The sequence below is a fragment of the Penicillium subrubescens genome (genome assembly GCF_028828155.1).
Source record: "Penicillium subrubescens strain IBT 31985 chromosome Unknown utg000007l_segment0_segment0, whole genome shotgun sequence".
Classification (NCBI taxonomy): Eukaryota; Fungi; Ascomycota; class Eurotiomycetes; order Eurotiales; family Aspergillaceae; genus Penicillium; species Penicillium subrubescens.
In genome coordinates, this window is record NW_026643157.1 from 3481085 (window position 1) to 3500118 (window position 19034).

The following is a 19034-nucleotide window of genomic DNA, read 5'->3' on the forward strand; positions in this document are numbered from 1 at the left end:
TGCACGGTAGGTCAAATCAGTATATAATTGGCGAAGAATCGTATAGGTCAGGTTAAGGGTCAAGCGATAGAGGGAGGGGGGTCGGCAGTATTAGATTGATAGTAGTCAGGTAGGCAGCGTGCAGTATTAGACTACTATACAATCAGGTAGGCCTAGAGCTCTCTCTTAAACAGATCGGGATCGTGATTGTGCGATTCAGCCAAGAACCCACAATCATAGAAGAATGACTATCCACAGGAAAGGGGGGTCAGCAGTCTTAGATAGGTAGTAGTCAGGTAGGCAACATACAGTATTAGACTAGAGCTACACTATTAGGTAGGCCTTAGTCTCTTATGTGGATCAAAAGAGTGTCAGACTTGATTCAATTTAGCTATAGAAAACAGGCAGTATTTATAACTTCATAAAATCGAGGCAATACGTAAGAGTGGAATCTTATAGAAATCAGCAGAAATAGAGTGTTGAAGCTCTTTCGTCATGTGTGTAAGTTGTTGATGTCAATCGTTGAAGATCGTCGTCACGTGTACGTTCCGTCGCATTCTGTCACGTTCGATAGCTCTCATGGGGGCTTATGTACCCACTTATGTTGACAGGAATATATATCGAAGCGTAGCCGGAATACTACTTACACGAAACTAAAGCCTTAATATCGCGAATACACTTAATAGCGAAAGATAAGCCTAGAGTTACGTCCTACTTAGCGATCGTTATACGCAAATAGTATATATATTAGAGAATTATTATAAAAAGAGGATTATTTAGAAGAGGATAAGTAGTAGTATAGGTTCTAGGAGGTATTATAAGGTTTTCGGGAGCGAATAGATAATAAAACGATAGCGAAAGGGTGCGTGTTAATAAGGTGTGTAGAAAGGGGATAGAAGAGGATAAGGGAGGAAGAAAAAAAGGAAGAGGGTAATATTAGCGATATTAATAAAGAAACGCGTTTCCTTTGTTTGCCCCTCTACTAGGTAACCCCTAGTATTAACCTTCCCTTTTTCAGCCTATACGCTCCTTCCTTATTTGACTGCTACTCTTTATGATTGTTTATACGTCTGTTTACCTCGCTTAAGGGCAAGCGATCCTTAGAGGGAGGATAATTGTTATAATATACCCTAGTATAAGGTTATTCCTAAGTGTTAGTGCCTTAGGCTTCCCGGACCTGATAAGCCGGCAGGCTTTCTGTGGAGGTTCGCTAGGGCCTCGTGATCAGTACGTATACGAACTCCTGCAGGGAACACCCTTGACAGAGGTTACATAAGACCCCGCTCCTCTCCTTCTACTAAGGATATATCTCCTTCTTGTTTGAGCGATGAGACGGTATATAAATTAACCTATGTTAAAGAGGTTCTACGATCCTTAAGAAACAGTCTTTGACCTTTCTGAACAATTGACTTAGTCCCTTCTCCTACCTGATTGACAGGCCTCTATCCTGACTTATAGAGTATATCCTTACAATTAATAAATTTGGCAAGGTGATCCCTATTTCCCGCCGTACACGTCAAACACGTAAACAATGTGAAATACCACAAAGGTAAGCAGTACTTATCACTTATGCTCAAGATTGGAAGCGGGTTTCAAGGGGCAGACGACACACACGTAGCCTAACCTCTATGCAGTGTTCCTCCCAGGCTAGGTTGAGCACGGGTTTGGCGTCATGTCATGTGACCGCGCGAACAACGCGTAAGCTCCAACGGCCGGGTGAGTAAGAGAATCGGCGCGGTCTTCGTACAGTAGCTGAGGACCAATCATGTCCTAGCACTCATAGACGCGCCATGGACGTTCTTCTAAAATTGTTCGAAGAGTCAGTTCTCATCACAGAGCCACAAATTGTATATTAATCGAGACAGCCCGCTTCATATTTTGCCATGAACCTCCCGGCTACGGCATGAGTTTAGCGATGTTTAGAAGACCAATTAGTTTCAAGAATAGCTAAGTCTAGTCATGATAAATCAACCCTTGAACAGTACCATAAGAAAGGCTATAATCTAATAGGTAAATAGTTCTAGACAGAGCCAACGCCCAAATCATTGTGTCTTCTTTGCTTCCACCTTTTTCCCTCTTCGGCGCTTCAGGGCATCCGGAGTGTACTCGGTGTCAAGGACGTAGTCCCACCAGCGGAAGCTGCTTGAATAGTTCCCAATGAATTTCTCATGGTGGAGGTCGTGATGATCAGCACCAGCCCAGAAAGGCAAGAAATGGTGAAGACTCCAAGGAAATTCGTAGCCACTGTGGGCATCGATAGCCTGGAACAAGCGCAATACAATCCAGATATACATAGTGAGAATATGCAGGTTACCGGTGAAAGCAGCCCAGAGGATCGGGGAGCTGACGGTCCCGAAGCCGAGAATCATCACTTCAATAGGAGAAGCATATTCGGCGGCCAAACCAAATGGTGCGGAATACTGATGGTGAATTTTGTGAATAGCCTTGTAGAGTGGACCCCAATGAAGAGCTCGGTGGAAAAAATAGTGCCAAGTGTCCTCCGTCACAAAAAATATTGCAATCTGATATGCCATAGTCCAGGGATACGGAAAAGGAATCGATGTTGATAGACCGAAGAACTGAGCCATTGGGTGGAAAAGCCTAGAAGAAGCCGTTACTACTTAATCGGGCCCGAGAGGCAAACGTCAGGTAGAATACCACTCCGTCGAGGGCATTAACATACCAGATTTGAGGAAGTTCGACGGTGAAGTGGCTCAGAAGCACAAACTTGGCGCAATCCCATTGCTCGCGTAATGAAGGTACTTTGCTCTGAAGCAGAATGTTAATTTCGATGGCGGCTGGAATTGGGTTGATTTCGGTTAGTGCCAGGTGTTAGGCTTGCCACTTACATTTTGAATCTTGTATCTATTGAAGAAACCCAAGCTATCAATGAAGACCCACGGAAGAGAGCGGCCGAAGTAGAACAACTCGTGGATGGCGAAGGACATGATGCCGGTGGCCAGGACATCATTCTGCACCCACGCATACCATGCGACCCACAATCTCTCTGCCACGCTCAGGTGGGTATTGGATTTGGCGATATCCTGATATTGGCCCCAATAGGTGCTGGGGGGCAGCACGGTAGAATTCCTAGGAGAAAAAGGGTCAATATGCGACAAATTCCACAAAAGAGTATAATTCAACCACCCAGGGGGGGGAAGCGGAGAAACAGACATCGTGGTTCGCAGCTGGTCTTGAATAAGAGATGAACCAGAGGCTGAGAGAAGAAGAAGACTATTTCGTGAAGAGGGAGTTAAAAAAGAAAGGACTCCTGGCGAGAGCCGGAACACAAAAGTCACGCCACAAAGGTCAGGCCAGACGGGCCGATAGCCATCCGAGCCCCGCCAAACCGGATAATGTGCATTTGCCCGCCTGTGATTGGCTGCCTGGAACCTTCCTGTACTATATGGTATGTTCAATTTACATAGCATGATTAGGATTTAATAGTGGGGAATATACTATACACTACATAGCACATAGTACTCCCGGTCTCACCACTTCGGGAGTGGGCTGCTCCGAGTTGTCTCGGTCGATAGCTACGTATACGCGAGTGAATTAGTAGGTTATACCCCTAGAATCAGTAGCTTTTAAGGGTATATTCTACACTCTGTATATAGGGGTTGCTTGTTCGTTAATAGCGTCGATAAGGGGTATAATAAGTTTCGCTTAGCTAAGTTTATACTTCTTAATAAATTCGAAGCTTATAAGATCGACTTTAGTATAAGTATTAAGGTTAGTGTAGGTTTCGAGGTCGTTTCGGATAGTAACTAGGATATAAAGTTAAGTTCTAGTTCCTACTATAGGAGGAGGCGGATTCGTAGGATCTAATCTGTCTCGCTGTTGTTTCCCTATAGGGCAGATTTTATAGTACTAGTAGTAGTTTTATCCTTCAGCGGATTAGGGTATTTGTTAGAGTATTACTTTTTACTTCTATAGTTATAGTACCGATTACGTTTCCTGTTATCCTAATAGGGTTTAGGTAGTCTTTCGTAGGCGTTTTTTATTAGTTTAAGGTTTCTAAGCCTTCCTGCTGTCTTAAGGCTTTTTAAAATTCTAGTAGGAGTTCTTCTTCTGTAAGGGTAGTGGGGGAAAACACGAGGCTTATGTAACTTCTATAAGGGCCCTCCTTGCAGAGGTCTGTACACGCACTGGCAGCGAAGCCTTAGTGAACCTCTACCGAAAGCTTAGCGGCTTACTAGGATCCTGGTAGCCCGAGGCACCGGCATTTGTAGATAACCTTATATCAGGTATATCGTAACAAGGAGCCACTTATAGCCTTTACTAATAAAGAGTTTCTGTAGCTAAGCCTTTAAGGTTAGCCTCGAATTCCGGAATACGCACGAGAATAGGATACCGAAAAGTAATATATATAGGTATATTACTAGGGAGGGACTATAAACAATCTTAGGAAGTACAAAAGTAGTCCTGCTAATTAATTAGCTACATAACTCTAGCTAGAGATTCCGGAGACAAGAAAGAGAATATATATCTAGAGGTAGCCGGGGAATCGAGAGAGAGAGAGAGAGAGAGAGAGAGACGGAAATTACGCTTACTATTTAAGTTAGTTAGACCGAGGAATTTTTAGTCCCTTCGGGAGTAAGTTTAATTAGGGTATGACTGCTGGCACGACATCAATTTGCTGGCGGCACGACATTTTGCCTGATTTCTGCCTGATTTTTGCCAAGCCTTTCACGCCTTACAATTACTAATTCAACCACCCTCTTTCTTCTTACACACACATATCCTTTAGCTTACCCGCAGGCCTTAGCCTTGGCATCTCCCATCAAAAAAATCCAGGCTTTACCTAACCCTATAGGGTAAGCGTCTTCCACGTGATAATTCTAGGATATTATATGACATTTAGGTAGAACTAGCTATCAGATTAAAAGATGTAAAAGATCCGACCGAAAAATATCAAGGTTTTGGGTACTTCGGGGGTGCGAAAAAAGTCGTTTACCCCCTACCCCCCGGTGTATAGCCTGAACATACCTAAGGTTATATGATTATAGTAGGCCTGGTAGGGGGTTATGTGATAGGCCTAGTAGTAGAAGATAGAAGAGAAGAAGGAAACGATGTGTGTGTGTATAAAGAAAGAGGGTGGTAAAATTAGTAATTGTAAGGTATGTAAGGCTTAGCAGAAATCAGGCAGAAATCAGGCCCTAAGTCGTGCCGCCAGAATTTTGGGGTCGTGCTAACAGTCGCCCCCTTTATTAACTAGTCTATTATTGCTGTATAGTTCGTTACTCCTATAGGTCTAAAGGGTAATAACTTAGTAATAAAGTCTACTAATATTTCGGCCTAGATTCGCTAGGGGATTAATAGTAGTTTTAATAACCTATATTTTATATCTCGCTATACAGAGCTTTGTCTGTAAACTATATAAGTCCGGAGGAAACGTTGTATATCTTTCGCTACTCCTAGCTAGAAGAACCGTTAAGATAGTATCGAATAGGTAGCGTCTTACCTAGGATATACTATAATATATAAATCGTAGATCTTCTATATAATCCCTATACGTAAAACCTTGTTATTAAGAATCTAAACCTTTTATTTAAAATAGAGTACCCCTTAATCGTCTAAATAGTACTTTAATAGACTTATTTTGATATTTGTTTTAGTAGCGATTCTTTACTCCTCTGTTAGTAAAGCGTAGGTAATTTATTAATAGATTAAGTTAAACGCCTTTACCCTTTTTTATTCTACTTAGAGCTCTTCTTCTTTAAAGAGAGGGATATTTCTCTTAAAGTTAATCTCTTTATTAAGTTAGTCGTTAGCTAATGAACGGTTTAGCTATTATATTTTAATCTTAACCCTTTTAAGTAGAACTAGAAGCAATTCGATAGCCTTTTGCTAATAATACTCTATAGTGTATCCTAGCTTTGTTATAATAGTGCGTCTAGTCTTACTATAAGCTTACTAAGGTAATAATAGAGATTAAAATCGAACTCTGTTAAGAGGTTTGCCTAGTACATCTACTATTCGTTAAGGTATTATACTTTACTAAAGTATCGAAGGTTCTTATAGTCTGTTACGATAGTAAATCGGGGTATTATCTTTAATTCCGGTCTCTATTTACGTAGGGCTTATATAATCGCTAGAAGCTCCTTATTGTAGATCTTATAGTTCGATTTTACTAGGGATAGCGTTTAGGATAGATAGGTATATAGCTATAGTTATCTATTAGGCCTATATTATAATAGAACTACTCTAGTAGCCTAGCTAGAGGCGTTAGTTTCTATAACTATTTAACGATCCTCTTCGAAGTAGGCTAGGATTAATATATTTATAAAGAGTTCCTTTAATTCTATAAAGGCTAGTTAATAGTTATTATCCTATTTAAAGAAAGCGTCTTTCTTTATAAGCTATATTAATAGTACTACAAGGTTAACAAATCTAGGTATAAACAGCCGGTAGAAGTTTACGAATCTAATAAAGCTTTGTATATCCTATATAGACTTTAGTCTCTCCTATACTCTAATAGCCTCTACCTTCTTTAGATTAATATAGATCCTCTTTATAGCTTTAACGATAAAGCTAAGGTATTTTACTAAGTCCTATTCGAACTCCGACTTCGTAATATTATATTATAGGCTAGTATCTATTAGTTTCTATAGTACGTCGCCGACCTTTTAGTAGTAATCCGCTAGCGTTCTATTAATATAGATAATTGTCGGATTTACGGGGTCAGCATAAATCCTTCTGCGTGCACAAGCAAGCGAGTGTGTACTGTTGGTTAAATCAGTATACGATTAGCGAAGAATCGTATAGGTCAGGTTAGGTCGTACGATTCGGCTCAGAATCGGAAGTTAACTTATGATAGAAGAATACTCCAACTTCATCACAATCATTAAACTTGATTCAACTAGCTATGGAAAACAGGCAGTATTTATAACTTCATGAAATCGAGGCAATACGTCAGACTAGAATCTCATAGAAATCAGGAGAAATAGAGTGTTGAAGCTCTTTCGTCATATATGCAAGTTGTTGATGTCAATCGTTAAAGATCGTCGTCACGTGTACGTTCCGTCGTATTTGTCGGATTTACGCCGTGTGCATAAACCCTGAGGCGTGTGCTTGTAGGTGCACACAGGTCGATCGAATACCACGATTATGGAAGAGTGAAGAAAGTGCAATAGAGGTGGGTCGGCAGCGAACAGGTTGAACAGTGGAAGGTCAACACAGTTTAATCAGAATTGCCTTGAGCTCTACTCGTGAGTGAAAATAGTGTCAAGCTTATTCAATTTAACTAGGGAAACAGGCAGTATTTATAACTTTGGGTACATAGCAGAATGTCACAGGAAAAGAGTTATGAAAGTCCGAAATAACATAGGGGCATACGAGAGTGTTAGGAAACTCGTTGCTTTTTCTATTTGATGCAGTAGTTGATAATTAGCATCGTATATCATAAAGCGGTGTATATAGATATAGATTTATGCATCCGATTGCATTAGCGCGCGCATGCATATATACGCTCGCTTATTGCGGGGATACGCACACACACATATTGACATACCCCCTTAGCTCTCGATGTGAGGGCAGAATGAAATCAAAGTGAGAGCTGAATAAGATAAAACAGAAAAGATAGGATAAAAGGGCTTTATAAGAAAGAAGGTAAGCATTTAATATAGTTTTTAGGAGGTTTTCGAGGTCGATTCGCCTAGTGATCGTGATTGATCCGAAAGATATTGTATAAAGGTAATCGGGAGGCTTGATATAGTGAATTGACCAGTTTGTATACTTTAGAATAGCTGATTAGCGAAGATATCTCTTTGATAGTGGTGTTTAATGAGTGTATATAGGTTCCACCCCTTAGGTCTTGTGTAATCTGCTGATATAGTATAGTAGCATTATATAAAGCAGTATCGTGTGAAGTAGTATTATGTGAAGCAGTATTATGTGAAGCAGTATTATGTGAAGCAGTGGTAAGGGCTAGGTAAGCAATAGGTGAAGATAGGGCAGTGTGATTAGCAGTAGGGTGCCCTGTTAGAGTTGATTCGTCCTATTTAATTAAGTAAATGCCTGATTTCGTATTTAATTGACAGATTAGTGTGCTATTTTCTTCTTCTAGCGTACAATTTCTACCGTTGTGATAGATTCTAGCGTTTGCAGCACGTTTAGCAGAGATTAGGTTGATATAGAATCCTGGGTAGTATATAACGTTTTTTAAGGGAAAGGTAGTTCTGTCAAGAGATTTCGTTAGGGTAACTGTAAGCTCTCTGTATCCAAGGATTGTGGTCTCAGTGTTTCCAACTATAACTAAGGAAACGGTTAGTGTATAGTTTGACAGTAGATCTCTGTTATTCGTAATATAGATTAAAGCTCTAGTATTATAGTATTAGGTGTCGTTTTTCTTAGCAGGAATCTAAATTGTACTTATTGCTTTGCTATCATCGTCTCGGAAGATATCTTTTGCTTATTCCTTTAGAATATATACTGCAAGTACATTTCTGCTGGCTGATTTAGTCGAATCAGTTAATTCGTCTGTTAGTTCTTCGGTTGATAATTCGTCTGATTTTTGATACTTTTTGATTGTATAATTATAGGCTGTTTTGAATCTCGGTAATAATTCGTATCGTTCTTTAAAAGCTTATTAGGCCTTCTTGTTAGGCTTCCAATTATTCGGTCTGACTAGTGGATTAATATAGCTATATTGATCGAAATCGTGATCGCTGTTGCTTAGTGGACCCTTATATAGATAGGTACCCTTTCGGCCTAGTTTCGATAGCTTTTCGTTGTATTCGTCATCAGGGTTTCGGCCCTAATAGGTCTAGTGTACTATTCGCCTACGGCTAGGCAATACGATTAGTTGATATTAGTCAACAAAGAGATTAACTAGTTTAGTGAGTATAGGCTGCTATAAGCCCTAAAGGATAGTATTGTACTAGAAAGTGTAGAAGCCTTAGTCGCTTAGTTGAATAGCTTCGAGGAAGTCGTAGACTAAAGCGAGAGGGTCTTAGAAGTGAGAGATATTAGCCTGAATTCCTTCTGATTAGCAGATAATCCATTTCTAGCCCTATATAGCTAGTTCAGATAAATCGATTGGTAGATTCTCGCGTTTTATTGTATCCTAATTGCGTAGGATTTAGCAATTCTTTGATTAGTCTGATCAAGCGAATATAGCACGTAGCTGTATAATTGCATTGCGTAGCAATAGGCCGTTAATAATTCTTCTTCCTTCTGGTGTAAGAGATACTTGAATGCTATACTATACTTAAGTGATTGAATTAATCGTATATATTGCTTAAAATCAGATCTAGACGAATTGTATTCGTCAAGAAGGATTCTATAGATCGATATTTGATTTAGTGTAAGATTAATCAGGCGTATAGGGGGTCTTTTGGTCTGTATCAACTATATCTGATAGCTATAGCTTTATCGGCTCCTGCGGCGGCGTAGCAGGTTGTTGATCAGGATTGGCGTATTGCTACACTGTTTTCTACTACATAGTCTTGTATAGCAGTAATCCAGGAGGTCTAGTGTGCGTAGCTTTTTAGTGGATATTTAAGCTAGGTAGCTTGTATTTCAGTTGAATCTATCACTTATAAGACGAAAGTGATAGAAAGATAAGGTGAAAGTGAAGGTAAAGTGAGATATCCGAAAGCTTTAGCAAAGGGCTACAGCGATCGGGCTTATAACTGTCGGATTTACGCCGTGTGTATAAACCCTAGTGTAGTGTGCTTATAGGCGCACACAGGTCGATCGAATACCACGATTATAGAAGAGAGACGAAAGTGCAATAGAGGTAGGTCGGCAGCGAACAGGTTGAACAGTAGAGGGTCAACACAGTTAAATCAGAATTTCCTTAAGCTCTACTCGTGAGTGAAAATAGTGTCAAACTTATTCAATTTAACTAGGGAAACAGGCAGTATTTATAACTTTGGGTACATGGCAGAATGTCACAGAAAAAGAGTCATAAAAGTCCGAATAACATAGGGGTATACGAGAGTGTTAGGAAACTCGTTGCTTTTTCCATTTGATGCAGTAGTTGATAATTAGCATCGTATATCATGAAGCGGTGTATAGGGATGCAGATTTATGCATCCGATTGCATTAGCGCGCGTATGCATGCGCTCGCTTATTGCGGGAATACGCACACACACACATGTTGACCATAAATACTGCCTGTTTCCCTAGTTAAATACAACAAGTTTGACACTATTTTCACTTACTAATAGAGCTTAAGGCAATTCTGATTAAACTGCGTTGACCCTCTACTGTTCAACCTGTTCGCTGCCGACCTACCTCTATTACACTTTCGTCACTCTTCCATAATCGTGGTATTCGATTGACCTATATGCGCCTCTAAGCACACCCCAGGGTTTATGCATACGGCGTAAATCCGACAGTAAGTCTATTAACTAGTATTTCGGCTAATTTGATCTATTTGACTCGTAGCTGTTTCGCTTAAACTTCCTAAAGAATTTAAAGCTAATAAATATCTATATAACAAAGCTTAGTTTAGAAGGAGGATTTCTCTTATATAAGTAGATTAATAGTTTACTTATTATTATATTAAATTATATCTAACTAGTTAGGGTTAAATTAGATAAAGGAGAATAGGTACTTAATCTAGTATAGTGTTATAATATATCCTGACATAAGGTTATTCCTAAGTGTTAGTGCCTCAGGCTTCCCGGGCCTGATAAGCCGGCAGGCCTTCCCTATATATTAATGCATCAGGCTTCCCGGACCTGATAAGCCGGCAGGCTTTCTATAGAGGCTCGCTAGGGCTTCGGTATTAGTACGTGTACGAACTCCTACAGGGAACACCCTTAACAGAGGTTACACAAGCCTTATGTTTCACCCCGCTCCCATTTCCCTACCGAGGATACATCTCCTTCCTGTTTGAGCGATGAGACTGTATATAAATTAACCTATATTGAAGAGGTTTTACAATCCTCAAGAAACAGTCTTTGACCTTTCTACACTATTAACTTAGCTCCATTTCTCCTACCTGATTGACAGGCCTCTCTATCCTGACTTATAGAGTATATCCTTACATAAAGCAAGACTTGATTCAATCTAACTAGGCTAATATACTGTTTACAAAAAGCTTGGAGAAGAGAAGGAGTGGATCAAGCGGAATAACAATAGAAGTAAGCAGACAGGGCGGTAGCAGAACGGAACGTGCAGGGAAGGCTATGTGGCAGGGCTATATAGTAAGAAGCGGGTCTAACCCGTAACAATATCTATTATCCCCAGGAAGTAAGTAAAGGAGCTACTTAAAGAATTATATAGCCTTCTCCTCCTCAATATTAAGAGGATTAAGAGCAGGAATAGAGGGAAGCTTAAAGTAATAGGCTATAAGAAACGCGTTATAGTTAGTATAGTTTTACTAGCGAAATTATAGTTAAAATATACTAAAACCTATAATCTATAAACTATAACTTAATATATACCTTATTCCTAGTTAATTAATACTCCTTATAGTAAGCCTACTTTAAAACGTTAAAGTAGTACACTAGTTCCTTTATAAATTTAGCGACCTTTTGATAGACCTCTAAGAGATATAGCTACTCTATAAATTACTCCGAATCAGCTAGGTCGACTGTCTAGAATACCCGCTAAGCCTATATAAATAGGGTGATTCTGCTGGCACGACATCAAAATTCTGGAGGCACGACATTTTGCCTGATTTCTGCCTGATTTTTGCCAAGCCTTACATACCTTACAATTACCAATTCAACCACCCCCTCTTTCTTCTTACACACACATATCCTTTAGCCTACCCGCAGGCCTTAGCCTTGGTATCCCCCATCAAAAAAATCCAGGCTTAACCTAACCCTATAGGATCAGGGTCTTCCACGTGATAATTATAGGATATTATATGATATTTAGGTAGAATTAGCTATCGGATTAAAAGATATAAAAGATCCGACCGAAAAATATCAAGATTTCGGGTACTTAGGGGGGTGCGAAAAATAGTCGTGTACCCCCCGGTGTATAGCCTGAATATATTTAAGGGAATGTGATTATAGTAGGGCTAGTAGAAGGTCATGTGATAGGCCTAGTAGTAGAAGAAAGAATAGAGGGAGGAAAGGATGTGTGTATAAGAAGAAAGTGGGTGGTAAAATTAGTAATTGTAAGGTATGTAAGGCTTGGCAAAAATCAGGCAGAAATCAGGCAAAATGTCGTGCCTCCAGAATTTTGATGTCGTGCCAGCAGAATCACCCAATAAATATAAGATTTAAGTCCTAGTAATCTCCTAATATAGTAGTTATAGCCTATAGAGTTATTAGCTTTTGTCTCTAAAGAACTTAGCGAAACCTATAGGAATATATATTAAAGCGTAGCCGGAATACTACTTACACAAAACCGAAGCCTTAATATCGCGAATATACTTAACAGCGAAAGGTAAGCCTAGAGTTACGTCTTAACGATCATAGTATATAAATAGTATATACACTAGAGAATTATTATAAAATCTAGATTATCTAGAAGAGGATAAGCAGTAATATAGGTTCCCGGAGGTATTGTAAGGATTTCGAGAGCGAATAGATAATAAAATGTCAATATGTGGATGTGCGACACCCCGCACTGAGCGTATAGATAAGCAATACGCATCGGACCAATCGGATATCCACCACTACACAATACGATAATAAGATTCTCAACTATCTTATTAAATGGAAAGAACAACGAGTTTCCTAACACTCTCGTATACCCTATGTTACTCTGGGAGTTTTATCAGTCTTTTTCCTTGACATTCTGCTATGTACCCAAAGTTATAAATACTGCCTGTTTCCCTAGTTAAATACAACAAGCTTGACACCATTTTAAAGGCCTAATTGAATAGAAATCACGTAAGTAGAAGACTATCACTATATTAATAACCGAAGCCGAATTGCTTACGATTAGCTACGCAGCTAGGTAGCTATATTAGATTAAACGCCTCTTGTCCTTTATCCAATTTGATAGCGATCTATCACCACTACGCAAGGAAGCAGGAGAGAGAGGAACAATCTAGTTCGAATATATAGAGAACTATCTCTATAGAAGAAAGGAAACAAAGGAAGGGAAGGCCTAAATAGGCCGAAGCAGAACACAACCTGGCGCTAGAACCATCCTCTAGGAGAATCCTGACTAGGGGATTCCCTCGAGGGAGATCCCTATCGGATCTCTATCACACCCCCTACAGGGCTAGTATAGAAAAAGCAAAAGGAATAGCGGAAAATTAGTCAATCAATCTAATCTAAACGCGTCTCGCTTAACTCGCTTAATATTCTGGTTTGGCTAATAGGGGCACTTAGATCACTAGGGATCGTATATATAGTAAATCCCTTCTGTTCTCTTTGAAACCCGGGTAGGGCTTCGCCTTTGTCAGGATATCGGCGGGATTAGCTTTGCTAGGTATGTTAAGTAGGGTAATCAAATTCTTTTGTATACAATCGCGTATCAAATAGTAGCGAGTGCTAATCTAATTCATTTTGGGTGCAATCTTTGAATTCATGACAGTTATAATCGCGTTGTCGGAGTCGCTGTAAAGTAGTAATAGGGTGTTTCTTTCAAAATCCTTATCCTGATTCAATAGGTCCCTTAGGCTAAGGTTAGCGCACAACTTAGCTAGGTAAATACCTTCCTTTAGGGTAGGTATTATTGCGCAGTATTCAGCTATTATAGACGATATAGCTACTATCTCCTGTCTATTCGAAGACTAGGAGATCGGGGCGCCTGCGAATAACTAAATATAGGCTTCGGTAGATTTACTATCTTCTGTATTACTATATAAAGAATTAACGTAGCCTTCGAGGCCTTTCGTAGGATCTCTTCCGAATAGGATTCTTAAGTTAATTATACCAGTAAGGTTTTGTAAAAGGTCTCTGTAGGCTAATATATCTACTTCCCTTAGGGAACTACTTCGCCTTTATAATTTAGAAATAGCCGAAGTAATATCAGGGCGTATTTTGATAGCTAGCTAGCTAACCTTGCCTATCTTCTGTACGTATTTTAATTTATTAACGTAATCGACTAGTTTTTTAAAGGGGTCTTCTATAATAGGTTTATTAGAATTAATACAGGATTAGTGTTTTGTAAGCCTTTATCGCGAATAAGGTGTTAACAGTGCCCACGGCACTGCTGGCACAGGAAGCGAAGAGAGAGAGAGGGAGACTAAGTTAATTGGTCTATCTAGGAACATAAAGACGAAGACGACTAGGAAAAGAAGAAGAAGCAGAAGGGAACAGAGCAGGGTCTATAAGGCCCTAAAGCACAAAGGAAAGGAACAAGGCCTAGTCCTGACAGGAAAACCCCGGCCTGCTTTATACAGGGCCAAAGAAGACGACAAACCCTACAAACCCTATCGAGGTCAAAGGGATCGAGTTATCACATCCCCTACAGGGCCTAGGCCGAAGAAGTTAAAATATACGATCGCGAGATTTCACCAAAACTTTCTTATAACAGAAGCAATTTGAACACAATCTTCTTGGTGATAGAATCAAGTAAACAGGCTTAGGAAATGGTATCTTTTGATAGCAAACAATAGTAGGAAATTATACAGGAAAGTATCCAAAATCAACAATTTTGTAAACATAAAATATATAAAAGATTGCAATTTGGTTAAATATAGTAATCACTAAAGGAAATCAATTCGTATAGTCTAGGGGCTTCGTTATGTATAGCAATTTATCACGATCGTCTTCAAAAACACTATATAGCTTTGCCTTCGTTAAGATATCCGCTGTATTCTTTTTGCTGGGAATGTTGATTAATACAACAAGATTCTTTTTCACTAAATCGCGCACTAGATATCGAGTATTAATCTATAACACTTTAGTGCTTAACTTACTGTTAGTGACAATTCTTATCGTATTGTCAGAGTCACAATAGAGCAGGAGTAGATTCGTTTCAGGGTTATCTTTATTCTATAGCAGGGAGAGTGTCAAATCGGTAGCTAATTTAGCTAATACAATACCCTCTTTAATAGTAGTGCTTATTACACAGTATTCAGCTATTATAGACGATATTGCAACGATATCCTGTCTATAGGAGGACTATAAAACCGGTGCGCCTGCAAAGAACTAAATATAGGCCTTAGTGGATTTACTACGTTCAGCATTAGTGTATAACGAATTAACAAAACCTTCTAGTCCCCGGGTTAGGTCTCTTCTAAATAGTATTCTAAGGTCAATTATACCTAAGAGATAGCGGAGGAGGTCTTTATATACATTAGTATCTTTCTTTCGCGGAGATTTATTGCGCCTTTGCAATTTTGACACAGGAGCTGCAATATCTAGTCGTATTTTGATTAATAACTATCCGACCTTACCCATTTCCTCGCATAGTCGAGCTTGTAAATATTGTTAACTATATCGTTGTCAGTTGTTCTCCAAGAGGGATCTATTGGAATTAAAGCAGTGGAAGCATTAGCAAAGCCTTCGTCAGAAATCAATATTGAAAGGTAAATCTGTTAGTTCATGAAGATAATACCTTTCTTTTAGTTATAGAAAATGTTATATCCCAAAAATCTTTTGAATAGTAGGATCTTCAGCTTACGCTTCAAAGCTATTGTATCGCAAATTCGCTTAATTTCACTGTTAAGGCTAGTAAAGAGTATATTATTAACGTAGATTAACATAAACGTGTTTTTCTTATAATTCGTGTAGATATATAGTTCAGTCGGTAATAGCGTTAAGCTAATATCTTTCAAATCCTTATCGAACACGTTATACTATAGGTGCCCTGCTTATCGTAAGCTATACAGTGCCTGCTGTAGCAATACAATATATTTAACACTATTAGGGCTTTAGTATTCGTGGCTAGTAGGCTGTTTTATAAAAATCACTCGGTTATCTAATACAGCATTAAGATATACGCCCACAATATCCTATTAGTCAACAGTCCACTTCCTAGTAGCTACTAATATAAGAAACAATTTAGCAGCAGCATTAGAAACGACTAGGGTAAATCTCTTATCTAGTTAAAAGTCAATTCCTAGTGCTTAGCGATTGCTATATACAACCTATCTAGCACGAAATTCCAAAACGTAGCTATCGCTATCAGATTTTAAATTATAGACCTATTTCCCTAGCACAATTGATGTGCCCTTTAGAGGATAAGGAACAAGGACTATTATATTTAAAGCAGCAATTTTATCTAATTAGACTTTTTCGGCTTATAGCTAATAGTCTGCAAAATCGGATTTTATTGCTTCTATATAGGTATTAGGGATCTTCACTATTCCTGTGCGAAAGCGCTCTGCTACACAATAAGCAATCCTATCACCTACTATTACCTCTTTAATTATAATTAATAAAGGATCTTGACAGCGCCCACGGCACTGCTGGCACAGGAAGCGGAGAGAGAGGGAGAGTGAGTCAAATTGGTCTATCTAGAGGAGCAGGAAGACGAAGACGACTAGGAGAAGAAGAAGCAGAAGGGAACAGAACAGGGTCTTTAAGGCCCTGAAGCACAAAGGAAAAAGGAACAAGGCCTGGTCCTGACAGGAAAACCCCCGGCCTGCTTTATGCAGGGCCAAAGAAGACGACAAACCCTGCAAACCCTCGAGGTCAAAGGGATCGAGTCATCAATAATATAAGGAGTAAGGACCCTTATAATTTCCGTACCTAATACACCCGCCTATCTTTAGCTAGAAGCAGTAATAGCGATAACGTACGTATTAAATCGAATTCGCTGACTAGGTAAACTTAAATCTCTAATAGAAAAGTGGAATAACGGCTTGTAACTTCGTAAAGCTAGACTAATTAACTTAGGTTTCCTGCGTATATAGTTTTCTAAAGCCTATGTTCATATCCCCAAAGAACAGAGGGTGTAAGGTAAAAAGATAGAACTACGCGTATAGATTAGCTATTTAGTTAGCTACGAGGGCAATAATAGCTATATCTACAGAATCTACGATCCTTCGAAAAGACAAGTGGTTCTCCGTCGTGATGTTGTATTTTAGGAAGAACTATTGCTAATTCGCTATTTACCGAAGTTAGAAGATTTAAATCTAATTTCAATTAACTAGCAAAAACCTTATAAACCTCGCGAACGCTACCCTTTGATAATTTCGAGAAAGAAAGATAAGATTCGAATTGAATATAAACAAAGATCCCCTTAAGCCTCAATTTAACCTTTAACTCAACCTTAATCGCAATCACAATCCTAATCGCAATTGTAATTGTATTATTCGAGTCCTGTTGCTTATAAATATATTGAATTAAGTATAACACTAATACTAATTAAGGTGCTATAACTAAATACACTAATATATTAAAGAGTAATTACCCTACTACTTTAGACTACTACAAGACTAATTGTATTACTAAAAGCAAGGATTTAGTATTTTCAACTATCTCTACCTACTTCAGAAAGCCAAATTGCTCTATCTCTACTAATTTAATTATCTTCTCGTGAATCTTTATTTTCAGGAAATTAGAATGTTTTAAATATTTTATTTTTACTAATTCAACAAACTCGTCTAGCTATTCTATTAGCTTTATTACCCCTAATTGAACAACTTCGACCTTATATAGTTCGTGGATTGCCGCTAAATACACTAGCAAAAAGATTGTTTAGTGAAGTTATGCGTCAGCAAGATCCCGACTTACTAATTCTAAGTATTGAAAGTTTAACTATACTAATTGCCCTAGGTGGACTTCTAAGAAGTTCCTTATTACTAATTGAATCCCCAATTCCACACTCTGTTCAACCACTAATTCGTTCGATTCGAGAAACATCTTCTGTTAACCTGATTGCAATTGTTTCAACATAACTAATATAATAAACTTAACCTAGACAATCTACTAGAGAAAGGAAACTAGCCGACCTTAACCCTAGTATAGTTAAATATCCTACGAAAGGTCCAATAGTATTAGATCCTTTATCAATTGTAATTGAAGAGATAACGGTAGGTAATAAGATTGCTTGTTATACAGCAGAGCGCTTTCGCACGGGAATAGTGAAGATGTCTAACACCTATCTATATAAAGCAATAAAATCCGACTTTGCAGACTATTAGCTATAAGCCGAGAAGGTCTAATTAGATCAGATTACTGCTTCAAATATAATAATCCTTGTTCCTTATCCTCTAAAGGGCACGTTAATTTTGCTAGGAAAATAGGTCTATAATTTGAAATCTAACAGCGATAGCTATATTTTAGAATATTGTGCTAGATAGGTTATATATAGTAATCGCTAAGCACTAGGAATTGATTTTCAACTAGATAAGAGATTTAACCTAGTCGTTTCTGATACTACTGCTAAATTATTTCTTACGTTAGCAGCTACTAGAAAGTAGACTGTTAATCAATAGGATATTATAGGCGTATATCTTAATACTATATTAGATAACTAAGTGATTTTTATAAAACAACCTAGTAGCTACGAATACTAAAGCCCTGATAGTGTTGAATATATTGCATTGCTACAACAGGCACTATATAGCTTACGATAAGTAGGCTACCTATAGTATAATGTATTCGATAAAGATTTAAACGATATTAGCTTAACACTATTAGTAACTAAATTATATATCTATACGAATTATAAGAAAAACACGTTCGTGTTAATCTACGTTGATAATATACTCTCTACTAGCCTTAACAGTAAAATTAAGCAAATTCGCGATATAATAGCTTTAAAGCGTAAGCTGAAGATCCTACTATTTAAAAGATTTTTAGGATATAATATTTTCTATAACCAGGAGAAAGGTATTATCTTTATAAACTAACAGATTTACCTTTTAACATTAATTTCTGACGAAGGCTTAACTAATACTTCCCCTACATTAATTCTAATAGATCCCTTAGAGAACAACTAACGACGATATAGTTAACAATATTAATAAGCTTAACTATACGAGGATAATAACTCGATCCCTTTGATCTCGAGGGTTTGCAGGGTTTGTCATCTTCTTTAGCCCTGCATAAAGCAGGCCGGGGTTTTCCTGTCAGGACCAGGCCTTGTTCCTTTCCATTGTGCTTCAGGGCCTTATAGACCCTGTTCTGTTCCCTTCTGCTTCTTCTTCTTCCTTTTTTCCTAGTCGTCTTCGTCTTCATGCTCTAGATAGACCAATTTGACTCAGTCTCCCTCTCCCTCTCCGCTTCCTGTGCCAG

The 19034-nt window shown here is 38.5% G+C and overlaps 1 protein-coding gene across 1 annotated transcript; it reads right to left on the reverse strand.

Moving 5' to 3' along the window:
• Positions 1-2021: 2021 nt before the first annotated feature.
• N7473_011006 (sterol desaturase family protein) lies at positions 2022-3155 on the reverse strand (the record flags this gene model as incomplete). The annotated part of the gene is made up of 3 exons (XM_057156945.1): positions 2022-2580; positions 2663-2748; positions 2829-3155. 3 exons carry the CDS (start codon positions 3153-3155, stop codon positions 2022-2024), a joined length of 972 nt encoding a protein of 323 aa, XP_057005600.1.
• Between the last annotated feature and the right edge of the window lie 15879 nt (positions 3156-19034).